General features: G+C 47.0%; 1 protein-coding gene across 1 annotated transcript in view; it reads right to left on the reverse strand.

Annotated features, from left to right (window-relative positions):
• Positions 1-2,686: 2,686 nt before the first annotated feature.
• The window catches only part of KIF4A (kinesin family member 4A), a 112,942-nt gene continuing 101,535 nt past the window's right edge, over positions 2,687-14,093 (reverse strand). Inside the window, exons 29-31 of the mRNA XM_028092103.2 lie at positions 5,462-5,578; positions 3,772-3,894; positions 2,687-3,494 (exon numbers count right to left, since the gene is read on the reverse strand). Coding sequence (XP_027947904.1) covers positions 3,291-3,494; positions 3,772-3,894; positions 5,462-5,578 — 444 coding nt within the window. The 3' untranslated portion in view covers positions 2,687-3,290. The remainder of the gene's footprint in view (positions 3,495-3,771; positions 3,895-5,461; positions 5,579-14,093) is intronic.

Raw genomic sequence — 14,093 nt, forward strand, 5'->3', positions numbered from 1 at the left:
GCTTTCGGGTGACACTGAGACCTAGCAGGCTTACGGATCCCCGAACTAGGCTGGGTGTGTGTCCTTCTACCTGAGAGCGTGTGCGATTTGTGTCAGCCTTTGTATGTGCGTGCGCACTAGTGGCTGTCGGTGCTAATGGGTTTCTAGAAGACTTTGAGTGTGTAGAGGAGCCCCTGGATACACCCAAAGTGTGTGTGGTCTGAGGGACACGAGCCCTTGTCATCTGGGCTCCCTAAGGCTGTGGAGTCTTGGAGGGGAGGGTGTGGCTGCCCCTGAAACTGCCCTCCTTACCCCACCGGGGCCTTGGGAAAGGAAGATTAGGGTAGGGAGTTGAGGGGTGAGGGGGCTGTAGCTGGGGGAAGGAAAACTCTCCTCTCTCTGAGATCCCTCCCAGGGAGAAAACAAAACAAAACAAAAAAACATCCTAAAGGGAGGCCCCTGCTTCTTCCCATCCCGGGACTGGCTCCTAGTAGCGGGCCCTGGGCTCCATCCACACTTCCTGCCTACCTGCAGGTCCTGCCCCTGTATCCCAGACACGGCCTTCCAGAGTCCCACCTCCCTCCAGGAGCTGTCTGTAGGCTGGGGTCAGGATCTGAGCCATCTGAAAACCCCCATCAGGGGAGCTGAGCAGGGGTGCTGCTCCATCCCCGGGCCCGGTTGGAGCCAGTCTCCACACCCTTCCCCGTTCCCGCCTGTCAGCCCCAGCCTTCCCCAGCCTTCACACCTTGTCTCAGCGGCAGCTCCGCTCAGCTCTGCGCTCTGCTCTGCACTGCACTGCTTCCCAGCTCCTCTCCCGAGTTTGTCTGCCTCCTCCCTCTTCTAGTCCTTGGCTCAGCCCCCACCGGTCAAACAGGTGGCACTGTTGCCACCTACAGGAGGCTGCGTGGCTTATGTCCGAAGGGCTTGAGCCTGTTCTATGGCCAGTGCCCAGCCCTGGGGGGGTGGGGGTGGGAAGGGGGAGGGAGAGCAGATCTGCTTCTTTACTTGCTGCCGGTCAGGGGGCTTGGCGTGAGGAATTCCTTTTCCTTTGTGCGGCCCTCCCCATCCCTCTTGTCCCTCCTCCTGTTCCCCTCTCAGTCACTGCCGGGGCTTTGTCCCCGGGCTCAGGGAGGCGAGGGCCGAGGGCACTGGCGGGCGGGAAGCTGGGGGGAGGTGACCACACAACTCTGCAACTTGGCAGTGAGGAGAAGGGGCCCAGCCAACCCCCTGGGAAGAAGGGGTGTGTGTGTGTGTGTGTGTGTGTGTGTGTGAGAGAGAGAGAGAGAGAGAGAGAGAGAGAGAGAGAGAGAGAGATTGAGAGAGAGGGAGAGAGAGAGGGAGTCTAGCATTTCCCTGAAGCTCCCTGGGAGGATGGCCTTGATTCATCAGCCTCCTTTCCCTCCTGGGAGCCTACTTCCACTTCTATAAAGTGCATCGAAAACTCTATACAGGGTTGCAAGCTACTTCCTGAACTCTGGGCAGCAGATCGCCCTGTTTCTGGACCCGGGGTCCCCATGGGCTTTGTGAATCTCGGGTGACACTAGCAGCCTTCCCCTTCCCCCCATCACCCCAGACAGGAGATGGTCATTCAGGATGTAGCGAGACAGTGTGTCATTCCTGCGGTCTTGTCCCCAAGGTATCTAGAGTCTCTTTCCAGGAATCATCTGAAGAGTGGAGTGTTAGGGTCACAAGCTTTTGGAAGATGAACACGTGCAAAAGATGCTGTTACTATACATACCATCCGCAGGAGAAGGCTGGCTAGCATAGGGTTCTCTCTGGGTGGGATGAGGGTTGGGGGGGGTGCTGCTGGCTTGACTGACCTCCCCTCTCTACCCTTTGGCTGATGCAATGGCTCAAAGCCTGGGAGGCTTCCACAGCGTTGGTGGGAAAAAACATCTTCTTTGGGAATAAACTCGTTTACCCCTCCCCCGACACGTACTGGATTTGGAACAGTGAGAAGGAAGACTGGCTCTCTTCTGCCAAGAGCTGGCCCCCCTCCCTCTGCCTTCCCATTGTATCCAGGGGCTCTAGTTGGCAATGGCAAGAGGCTCCCTTGCTCCCTTGTCATTAAAATGCAAAGAGAAGCAGGGCTGCTTGCTGGCGGGAGGCCAGGGAGGGCTGCCGGCCACCTAGTCCTCCTGCAGGCTTCATTTTAGACAGGTTGTCCATCAGTTTCCTTCTCTTGGGGTCTGGTGGATTCTAGAGGAGTCCTGGATTTTGTGGGCCCGGTGCTGGGGGGTTGCTCTGGGAGCTTTCAGTCGGGTGGGGGGAGGGGACTGGGATTCAGAATGCAGGGAGAGTTAGCCCAGGGCTCCCAAGCTCCTCAAAAGGCTGCGAGGCCAGTCAGCAGTCTGTTTGGCAGGCTGGGGCTGGCCTCATTTTTTAGCTTTAAGCAGAGCTGGGGAACCCTGATGCATAGTAAGGAGTAAACAACACCCCCCCCCTTTCAAAGGAGACAGCAGGCAGCCAGGACTGTGCTGTCCTGGGACTGGGCAGCAGTGTGGTCCCACCGGGGCTAAGCCAAGAAATCGGGCTGCAGGGTATTCAGAACAGCTACCAATGCCACCCCGGAGTCACACAAGAAGCTTCGGTGTAAGCCAGCCCTGGGTTGGGTGCTTGCACTGATTCTCCTTGAGAGCCTTCCCAGGGGCTGAGGAACACAGGCATATTTCTGCTTCTGGCACAGAGGGCCTTTCCAAACAGTAGCTAGACTAAGATTTATTTATTTACTTAATATTAACATTTTAAAAGATTTCATTTACCTCAGCAACATGGAAGACAATTGAGGGCACTGTTTAAAACGCTTAAAATCCAGAGATGGTCAGGGCAGGAAATATCCCAATATCACCTCCATTCCTGATGGGGAATGAAGGATTAGTGCCAGGCCTCCAACCTTGGCCAGGCTCTGCCATTAAGCTGAGACAACCTAGAGGAAAGACAGCCTCAGGCTCACCCCCATCGGGGAGGTGGGGGGGCAGGCAGCCTTACCTGCTCACAACTAGGAAAGAGCTAGATTGTACTGAGGTTTGGCTCCTGATGAGTCATCAAGAAGGTCGGTTGGTTCTTTCTTCAGCAGGTGGCTTAGCACCTTTCTGGAGAAGAGAGAGCAGTAGTCTGGGGCTAGGGGGCTGGAGAGTAAGGGCTAACATCCAACAAAGATTTCCTCCCTTGTGGTAACATGCTGTCCCCCCTTTGTTTTTTTCCAACAGCAAGAACCCTGAAATCCAGAGGAGTCATTAAAGAAACTCCTTCTGGCTGCAACCTGAAAGCATCTCCCAAGCCAGACAGGGGCAGAGATGATAAGTCCAACTTCAGTGGGCTTCTTCTTCAATAGGGGAGCAGCCAGAGAAGAAACTGGTATTGCTGGCCAGAGCTCGTTTCTTTTTCTTCCCTGGAGCTTTATTTTCTTGGGATTCTGTTGCTCCATGTTTCAATTCTGCGAGGCCAAGGGAGGAGGCAGCTGGGTTTGTCTTCTTTAACAGCACCTGCTCCACATCACACATTTCTTTCAGGAGCTAGGAAGGGCAGAGACAGGTATGAAGCGATCTTGGGTCGGGGCAGAGGTTCTGCCCAGCCTTTGCCGCTACAAATGCTCAGCACGTTGTAGTATGAGGTATCCCCCAAGATTGGTCTCTTGAAAAAAAAAAAAAAAAGACTCTGGCCTATGCCTGATTCCCACCTCCCAGCAAGCTGATTATACCTCTACCCCCTTTCCTCCCACCGCACTCTGTCACAGCTAATGCAGAGATGAATGTTAAGACAGTCAGAAATGCCAGTCTTTAGCCCACCTACCTTGCTGTTGGGAGTGGCACAGACAGGGTTAAAGAAGCTCAATCCTGGGGTAACTTCTGTGGGATCCTCCAGTTTGAAAGAGCCTTCAGAATCCTGGGTCCGTTCAACAGTGCCCAGGCCATCCTGAGAATCAGACAGGCATATGAGAAGTTCAGCTACGGAGGTTACAAAAATCAGCCTGCTCCCCTTTCACCAGTGAGGTACCAGCTCTGAGGCCCTCATCGGTCAGTCGACGCAAGTCTCAGGGAGACTCTGCTTGCGGTTTCTTGCCGTTGCAATGCTTGAAGGCAGCCTCCGAAGGCAAAGGACCGGGTAGGGGAGCGGCTGAGGGGACATCACAAAGCAGCGTTTAAAACAAGGCCAAGCCGTGGTCATTTCTTTGATTCGTCTTTCGTCCTCTGTAATCTGCACTATCCTTTTTAGCATGTCTACAGGGTGTCGTCTGTATCAGTCTTCCTTTCGGAGAAGGGAACTCAAGGCCAAGAGTGAAAAGTTACTTAGGTAACAGGGCGACTGTGGTAGAACTTGGATTAGAATTATAGCCTGTTGTCATGGCAACAGAAGCGGACTGAGAGTCAGGAAGCCCGAGGTCTAATCTTAGCTGTCATGCCCAGCTGGGTAATATTCGGTGAGTCACTTAAGCCTATCTCTGGGTCTCACTTTCCTTCCCCGTATAATGGGGGCATGGGCCTAGATAAGTGGTTTGACAACTGACATCCTCAGAGGAAGCCCGGTATAGAAAAAACAAGTAGAGAGCAAGTTGCTCTGATCGACACGGGGTCGAACTGAGCCAGGCCATGGTCGTCTGTTCAAGAAGCACGTCCACGGAGCCACCGAAGGACTCCGGAACCTAAACTGGAAGAACCATGGGGACAGAGAATCCTTAGGGTCCCTGCTACTTCTATGATTCTCAGCCTGACCCCCAACTTGCCACGTTAGTCCTCTAATGACTACCTGCCTCGGAAGTCATTTTAATAGAAGACCCAGGGCAGAACTGCCCATGTGCAGATGTTCAAGAAACGCACAGTGGAGGATCATTATACTAAGCCTGCTAGAGTTGTTGTAGATCACAGAGAGAGCTAGAGGAACAAGCTTATGCCATGGGCACAGGGAGGTGTAAGGCAGTCTGTTTCCCTGAGTTTGCTCTTCCCGGGAGCAATATAAGGAGGGCAGCTACAATTAACTTGGCCCACAACGGTGACTATTTGAAAGACCAAGCTCCTGTGGGTCTTTTCCTAGAGCCACGGGGTAGTTGGTTCCCATGGAGAGGGTCTAAGCAACTGTCTCAAGATGTCAGAAGGATTAAGTTCCTTCCTGGAAGCTGCCACGTGGCCCTTAAGAGTTCCAGCTAAGCCTCTGGACTAGTTTGGTCCTGCATGTCTATGTGCCTGTAGTTGCCTGCTTCCCTGTTCTTTGTTCTGGCCTCAGAAACTGTACCCAAACTTCACAGCCAAGGCTGGGCATGGGGAGCTGCATATCTGGAAGTCTCCCGCGAAGGGCTGTGGGCTTCTGAAGGGGCTACGTCGACAAGGCTAGTAGAGAGCAAGAAGGAGCGAGAAGTGAAATGGCTCTGGTTGCAGAGGGCACGAGAAGGGTCGGGGGAGCTGTGCAGGAGACGCCAGGCTTTAGGGTGGCGGGAACCGGGGGGGAGGCCTGAAGGGATGGCGAGGGCCAACAGAGCTGGTCCTACCTTGTCTTGCTGGCGGTTCCTGCACTTTGTGGGGTCACAGCTGCAGTCCACGCCACAGTCCGACTTCTGTCTCCTGCACCCGCACTGCTTATTCCCACACCAGCCCTTGCAGGAACACTGCAAAACCAGGTTTGGAGAAACACACGTCACTGAAAGGCTTAGAAGACCAACGTAAAGTGCCTCCCCTTCATTTGCAAGCCTTTTTAGAAGACATGGAAAGCGGAAAATGGAAACGGAAAATTGGCCAAGCTTCTTTCTCCTCGGTCCCCTCTTCTTTAGGGAAACAGTGATCCGCAGAACCACAAGAGGTTGCCTAACCACACGTCATGCTAGACAAATCCATTTTCTTGTTTGGATTGTATACTTGAAAGACAGATTGGATGGATACCAGAATAATGCAGGGTAACTGGCAAAGCCTCTCATGATGATTTTTTTTGAAGATTTTATTTATTTATTTGAGAGTGAGCGAGAAAGAGAGCATGAGCAGGGGAAGAGCAGAGGGAGGAGCGGAGGCAGAGGGAGAGGCAGACCCCCCTGCTGAGCAGGAAGCCTGATGCGGGGCTCCATCCTGGGACTCCGGGATGATGACCTGAGCCAAAGGCAGACACTTAACCACTGAGCCAACCCTCAGGTGCCCTCATGATGATTTATGGTCAAAGCGACGGTAGTAGGGTTATAGGTGTGTATAAGGGCTGAGTATACTTGCTCGATATCTTTAGCTCTACCCAGGGGTACTTTCACCCAACTCACATTTCTGCACTTTGTTCAGTGTCAGCCTGGGCTACGTCCTCAGCAGTTTATTTGACATTTTAATAAATCACTGAGGATATGAAATAAAATCATTTACATTTGTATAGTACTTTATAATTTCCAGAGTCCTTTCATATATATTAATACCAAATCTCATTTGATTCTCATAACCATTCTACAGGGTAGGCATGTTTATTGGCTGTTAACAATGGCACAAAACTGGAAGGATGATTAATAAGTAAGATAACAGAATCACAATTCAAAAATATTTTGACAGGCTGGAATTTTGGGCTGCAAGTCGAAGGAGAAGTTCTAACAAGGATGAACAGAAGTCTGGCATCTGGGTTCTCCCCGCATCAGCCATATAAATATAATATGGGGGGGGCGAGCTGGCTTAAAAGTACTTGGTGCAAAAAGAGCCTAAGGATGTGGGGTGTCAGCAAGCTCCATGAGTCAACACTGTGAGATGGCTGTCAACAAGCAGATCGATCAGTCAGGCAGAAATTGTCCAAGTTCATCCTTGATTGCGACATCCAGAAATGAGCATCACTTCCTAATATTGGTATGGCCATTGGGAGGTAGACGGACACAACACAACGCCCTTGTTTGGAAATCATGGGGAGCAACTGCTTCACTAGACTCTGGGTCAGTCAGACCCCATTTGATAGAACGTGCCATAATTAGGGCATCATAATTTTTTTCGGGTATATAAAAGCACAGACAACAATGACAAAATCCACTCATGTTCTCACTCTTCCCTTAATAACTAAAATACAGATATAACTGAAGCCTCCTACCTACCCTTTCCTGATCCCATTCACCTCCCTCTCTCCCCAGGACAAAGTCTCTTGAATTAGGTGTTTATTAGTCCCATGCAGGTCTTTTTTTTTTTTTTTTAACCACATATGAGTTTCCGTTAAAAAATAGAAGGAATGATCTTACATGTTTTGAAACTTTATATAAGTGGTATCTTATTATATAGCACTGTTATAAGTGCTTTCCATGTATTAAACCCACTTAATCAGTAGGTATGTTTCCCCGTGCACACATTCGGGAGTTTAGTGTGTGTATGTGTTTAATAAAGAGGACATTAAACAAAACAAAACAAAAGGCAGGTGACCAGTGTTATAGGAAGCAATGTTATAAGAGAAATGGTGGAAGAAGGGGGGATAGTTTGGCTTGGAACAAACATAGGTGGCAGAGCTCACAGAATGATGGATTAGAGCCAGAAGAGACCTTGGTGACCGTCTGGAGCCTGATTTGATGTATGAAGCCCCTCTCTAATGTCCCTGGTCTAATTATCTGAAGCTCTATTTATCCTGAGATGAGGATAGTTTCTATATAACTTCTGACCACAGGACCCAGTTCTGCCATCTGGATGATAAGGAATCAGTTTAACCACACTTGCACAGCATTCTTGTTCAAACCCTCAACATAATTTCCACTACCCAGTCCCCCTCTGTCCAGATCTTCTCAAAGCTAAATATACATAGCTTCCTTAACGATCCACCACATGACATGGTTTCCAAGAATCCTCACCACCTTGGTCATACACCAGTTTGTCCAAGTTCATCCTTAATTGTGACATCCAGAAATGAACATAACTTTCTAATTTTGGTGTGGCCATTGTGAGGTAGACTGACACAACACAACTCCCTTGTGTTGGAGACCCAACGGTCTTGTTCATGAGGCCTAAAAATCACAGTAGCTTTTTTTCCTTTGTCCTATCTTCGTGAATCCATACTGAGTTTACAGTTAAATACAAGCCCTTAAGTCTCTCTCATAGAACAACCATCATCATTCTGTTAGTTGTAAAGGTAAAAGAAACCATTATAATATCTTTTTTCCTGATTTTGAGATTAATATATATCACTTTAAAAATCTGAAAATCAAAACCATGATTTTAAATATTTAATAGCTGTAGTTTCTTCATGTAGAAATGTCCATTTATTTAACCAGCCCCCTAATGTTAGACATTAAGATTGTTTTCAAAGAAATTGCTTCCTATTACCAATCATATTACCATAGATTCCTGCTACATAAACACAGTCTAAATCTTCCCGCTATCGACAAGGCTCTCCATGATCTGGCCCCTAACTACTCCTTTGGCCTGACCTTGACTACTCTCTCCCACTTTTCAACACTCTCCAGCTACCTTGGCCTTTTCAGATGTTCCTTGATAAACCAAACCCATTCTTGCCTGAGGGGTCTTTGCATTTGCTGTTCCCTTTTCCTGAAATGTTTTCCCTCTGGTTCTTTCCCTGACTTGCTCCTTTACTTTGCTGAGATCTTTTTGCTTAAGTACCTCCTCCTTGGAGAGGCCTCTCCCAAGCACTCTTTTAAAGAACTCTTTTCCTACCCCAGAATTCTCAATGACTTCACTATATTTTCTGTTTATCTCTTATCATCATCTAAAAATTACTTTATTTGGGGGCACCTGGGTGGCTCAGTTGGTTAGGCATCTGCCTTCAGCTCAGGTCATGATCCCAGGGTCCTGGGATCAAGCCCCGTGTTAGGCTCCCTGCCCAGCTGGGAGCCTGCTTTTCCCTCTCCCTCTGCTGCTCCCCCTGCTTGTGCTCTCTTACTCTCTGTCAAATAAATAAGATCTTAAAAAAAAAATAATTTTATTTGTTTTTCTGGTCATTGTGCTCTCTCCGTAAGAATGTGTTTAGTTTCATAAGGCCAAGGATCTTACCTGTCTTGTTTGTTGTATCCTCAGCACCTAGAAACAGTGCTTGATGTATAGCTAGGTGCTCACAAAAGTTTTGTTGAATGAATACATCTTTTTACGTACCAGTGACTATTTCCTCAGTATAAATTCCTATGTGTAAACTTACTGAGCCAAAGGACAGGAATATTTTTTTTTTTAATTTTTTTTTATTTTTTTATTTAATTGAGAGAGAGAGAGAGAACACAAGAGGGGGTAGTGTCAGAAGGAGAAGCAGACTCCCTGCTGAGCAAGAAGCCTGATGCGGGACTTGATCCTGGGACTCTGGGATTATGACCTGAGCTGAAGGCAGTTGTTTAACCAACTGAGCCACCCAGGCGCCCTTTAAGATTTTTGATACATACTTTTTTTAAAAAAGATTTTTATTTTTTATTTTATTTTTAGATTTTTATTTATTTGACAGAGAGAGACAGTGAGAGAGGGAACAAGAGCAGGGGGAGTGGGAGAGGGAGAAGCAGGCTTCCCGCTGAGCAGGGAGCCCGATGTGGGGCTCGATCCCAGGACCCTGGGACCATGACCCAAGCGGAAGGCAGATGCTTAATGACTGAGCCACCCAGGTGCCCCAAAAGATTTTTATTTTTAAGTAATCTCTACACCCAACGTGGGGCTTGAATTTATAACCCTGAGATCAAGAGTTACATGCTCTACCGACTGAGCCAGCCAGGTGCCCCAGATTTTTGATACATATTTTCAAGTTGCCTTCCAGAAGTACCCCAATTTGCATACCTAATAGCAATAGACAGGAATGCCCACATTAGTCACCCTTGCCAATACTGGACATTATAATAAAAAAATCTTGCTTCTTTGAATACAGAACAAAAGACAGAGTTCTGTGACATGTCCTAGAGACACCTTACCAAGATGACATTGATCCATTGACTGCAACAGCCTGGGTATGGTCCTCTGACATTCATAAATTCATCTAAATGCTTCCAAAACACTCTATTATCCTGTCGATGTGACTCTATTTTATCTAAAGGGATAATAGAATGAGAGTGGTATCTGAAGGGCTGCCATAAGGAACAACAATTAAGACTTCTACACAGTCACCCCCCATTGGGATGATTTATAGCATAGTACATTTTGGCTCAACAAGGAACAACCTCCTAACAGTTAGTGGACTACAATGGGCTGTCCTATGAGACTGTGAGCTTCCCAGTACTAGAAGTTTTCAAGCAGGCAGAGGCTAAACACCTGGTAGTGGTACTATGGAACAGTCATGACACACATGACAGATGTATTCATCACATGAATGCCATTTCACTAGCTTTAACTTCATCCTGTTCTCTTTCACACCCAGGACCCAGATCAGAATGTAAGAGAGGGAACATGACCTTGCCCTGGGCATGACCTCAAATATATATGTATGTGGTACACGGGGTGTGTGTGTGTGTGTGTGTGTGTTGTCACAACAGCTGGCAGCCCACCAGCATGGCCCAACACCACAGCTGACAACCACTATAATAGAGGGATTCTTTATATAGAGTGGAAAGTAGAGCTGAAAGATCTCTGGGGTTCCTTTAAGCCAGTGGTTTTCAACCCTGGCTACACATAAGAAATCCCTGGAGAGCTTTTCAAAAAGGCCAGATCCCACCTCAGACCAATTAAATCAGAATATCTGGGGGTGGGGTCCCAAGCTCCCTATGTTGAAAAGCTCTCTTGGGGATTCTAATATGCAGCCAGGGCTGCGAACTATTGCTTTAGAGTCTATAATTCTTCTGGCACTGATTTCAGTGTTACACTGTGTCTGAGAATAAGATCTGGTAAAAACTTTAACATGAAGAACATCAGACCATGACTCGGGAAGAGCCACACATGCAGTCTCCCTTGGATTCAGCTGCCTCTGCCTTTCGTAACTCCTCTATCTATATACGCCCCAACTGATCAATGTTGGCCCATAGGTAGGGGCATCTCTACGCCCCTATTCAGCAGGAAGAAGTTACAGAAGATGAGACCTTCACCCTCAACAACTTTAAAGATTTAAGGGTCAAAACTGTTAGAGGGGGATGATGTGGGAAACAAAGGCAGAAGAAAAATTATTAAATTTCCTTACTACCTACAGTCCACTGACAAGTCCTTGAAACAGGCAGAGTAACCTTCCTCTAGGGACTCAACTGTCTCGATGCTGACACTCTGCTAAGGGCAAAAGGCCATCCTAGCCTGAGCACCCCCTGCCCCGATCCTGTAAGTCTACTTTAACATATAAAGGAATTTAGAAATTTCCTTTTTCTCTAAACTCCTCAAGATACAGGTTAGCAATCATCTCCCAAGTATACGGCCCACCGAGATACATCTGAAGGGTCTCATGACTGAGGTTTTATTAGATGTAATAAATGATCTTTTCCCAACAATAGCTAGCCCCCTCAAGGTCCCGGAAACCTGGCTTCCAAAATTCCTTAGAGACTTATGCTATCCCTAACCCCCTCCCAACTTGAAAGTATATAATGGGCCACTCCTTGTGACCCCATTGCAGCTCCTTCTGCCCAAGGGTCCTGTTCCCGTGCTTTAATAAAATCACCTTTTTGCACCCCCCCCAAATAACCCCAAAATCAAAACAAAACAAAAACCCAGACTATGACAGGAGACCCAGGCTCTGGTCCTATATTTAATATTTGGTATGACCTTGGACAAGTCACTTCACTCAAGTTCCTCTCCATTCTTTCATCACCAAGGGAAGAGATAAGAATTCCTGCTCCCTCTTTTCTGCCAAAGGGGACAAATGAGAATATTTGTAAAATGCTTACAGTGCTTTAGTAACAATACCTGCATGATATTTTCTTCTTCACAAAGTGCTTTTGCATATATTCCTTCTTTTAACTACTCAGACACCATAAAACACCATATATAGGTAGTATTATTAAAACTCCTTAATTAATTAAAAAAACATATTTATACAACTTTGACTGTTACTTTGACTCAGGATATTAGTGCTGGAAGGTACCTTGCACATCACTGATTCCAGTCTAATCCCATCATTGCATAGGTAAGGAATTCGAAGCCTAGGGAGATTAAGTGACCTGTTTCAGGTCATCCAACTTAGCCAGTGGCAAACTCAAGACTAGAACCCATGTCTACCTGGCTTCAAAGCTATTACTTTTACTATAGCACGTGGCCTGTCCCTCAGCATCTCCTTAGTACATATAGGAAACATGGTTGAGTGAGGAAGCCTACTTTTTCAGCATTAGCTCTAGTGGGGTCATTAGTCTGGTGACTGCTGCAGTCTCCTTTAAAGCCATCTCGTGATAACGCCAGCCCATTTCAGCTGGGTTGGAATTACAGATAGGATGGCCTTCGTGCAAAGCATTAAGGTCTCCAGCTACTGTGTCTACGAGCAGTCTGATCAGAGAGCAGATAGCTCTCTGCTATACATAATACATGGCATCCATGTACTTTGAGGTTGCTAAAAGGGAGAAACTAGATCCTGTGCCAATTTGTTCCCCTTAATGCCCAGTTATATTCTCTTCTCAAGTTATTAAATCGGGGAAAAGCCTAGAAAAGAATAATCTCTCACGGTTTTAGACATAGATTTTATCATTGATAGCCAATACATACTTGCAATTTTTACTAGATTCCTCTATTTCCCTTTTTACACGTGGAGCAACATTGCTATGATACACACAGTAAGCTTGCTTCGAGCACAAGTAAACACATATTTGCTTCACATTTGGACACGTCTTCCCAGGGGTTTTAGGTCCTCTACCATTTGTTTCTGTGTGTACTTCTCAACTCCGCTTCCTATTCTTAGCTGACTGTCGTATCTACATTCAGCTCATGCTCTCTACTTGGGTCAGAGTAGAGTCCGTAAACATTTGTTGAATAAGTGAATGAAAGTCAGACATGTTCTGCCCCATCTTCTGTAAGTGTCCCAACCCCCTGTCCTTTACAACTAAGTCTTTGTGATATGCCATTCAATGTGCCAGCAACGGCCTCCCACTCGCTTCCAAGACCGTATTTCCCTTTCCGTCTCATGATGCAGTAATGGTCGTCTCTTTTATGGTACCTTCCTAAACTATATCTACTTGGTTTGGCCTTATAGTCACTCTTAAAAATCCCTCAGTCCGTCTCCCTGAGATGAATATGCTGAGGTTCTTTGGTATGCTTCTATTTCTTTGCCTGGTTTTCCCACTAGATTATAAGCTCTGAGGCTAAGGATGAGCTCTTACTCCCACTAAGAGCATGTGATATGTCACATTCCTGATGACTCTTTCCAAATGATTTAATGCCACCATGACTAGCTATTCCTCACGACTTGCTTCGCTCCAGTGTTGTGGCCGTCTCAGGCTCAGTCCCCTATGTGGTGCTCAAGCAGCTAACAAAATCGAGTTAACCTTCCAGGAAGCCGGCTAGGATCCTTTATGAACTGTCCTCCTTCAGTGGGATGTGGCCACAGGGCACAGTTGGGGTAGTGGTGAACTATAGTGCCTGGGAAGTTAATGTTTCAACATAAAACATCTAGGTTTGATAATTACGTAGGACTATCATTGTGGAAGTAAATAAAGCATGCCTCAAAGTCACTCTGTTCCTAACTAACCTTAATGTGGTGTGTTGGATCTTAATTATTAGCCCTTTCTATAATTCCTATTGCCCCTTAGCCTAGGGAGCAAAATTACTCTATGAGGCAAGGAAGATAAAGTTCCCACTTAGCTTCTGGTCTGCAATTTTTACTGATAGAACCATGACATGGTAGAAACAAACTGGACTTGGAGTGAGAATATTTGGTTTCAAGTCCTGACTGTTCTTGGTTTTATGACCTTGAGCAAGGTCATTTTCCTCCTGTGGGTCTCAAATCCATCTATAAAATGCAAACAATAAATACCTCACTGGATTTTTTTTGTTTGTGATGAAAAAAGGAGATAATCTGTATGAGAATGGTTTATAAACTGCAAAGTGCTATAAAAATATGAAGGATTATTATGATCGCTTTGGAACCAGCCTCAGTGAAATGGTACAGAATACTACCACCCGTTCAGACCTCATAAGAACCTAAAAACACAAAGAGAGCCATCTTGTGCATGCAGGCAGCCTTCTCTGCTAGCCCCAGGTTCCATACAGAGCTGGCCCAACAAGGACTCCTCAGTGGAGCCAATGCCTTTGAACGGGACCGAGGGCCTCAGGTACAGGGCATGGGGCCAGCAAATCCCCACTGGCAGTGAA

This window comes from Eumetopias jubatus, unplaced genomic scaffold, assembly GCF_037043125.1.
Source record: "Eumetopias jubatus isolate StellerSeaLion01/CBP00866 unplaced genomic scaffold, mEumJub1_p1.0 scaffold_11, whole genome shotgun sequence".
Taxonomy (NCBI): domain Eukaryota; kingdom Metazoa; phylum Chordata; class Mammalia; order Carnivora; family Otariidae; genus Eumetopias; species Eumetopias jubatus.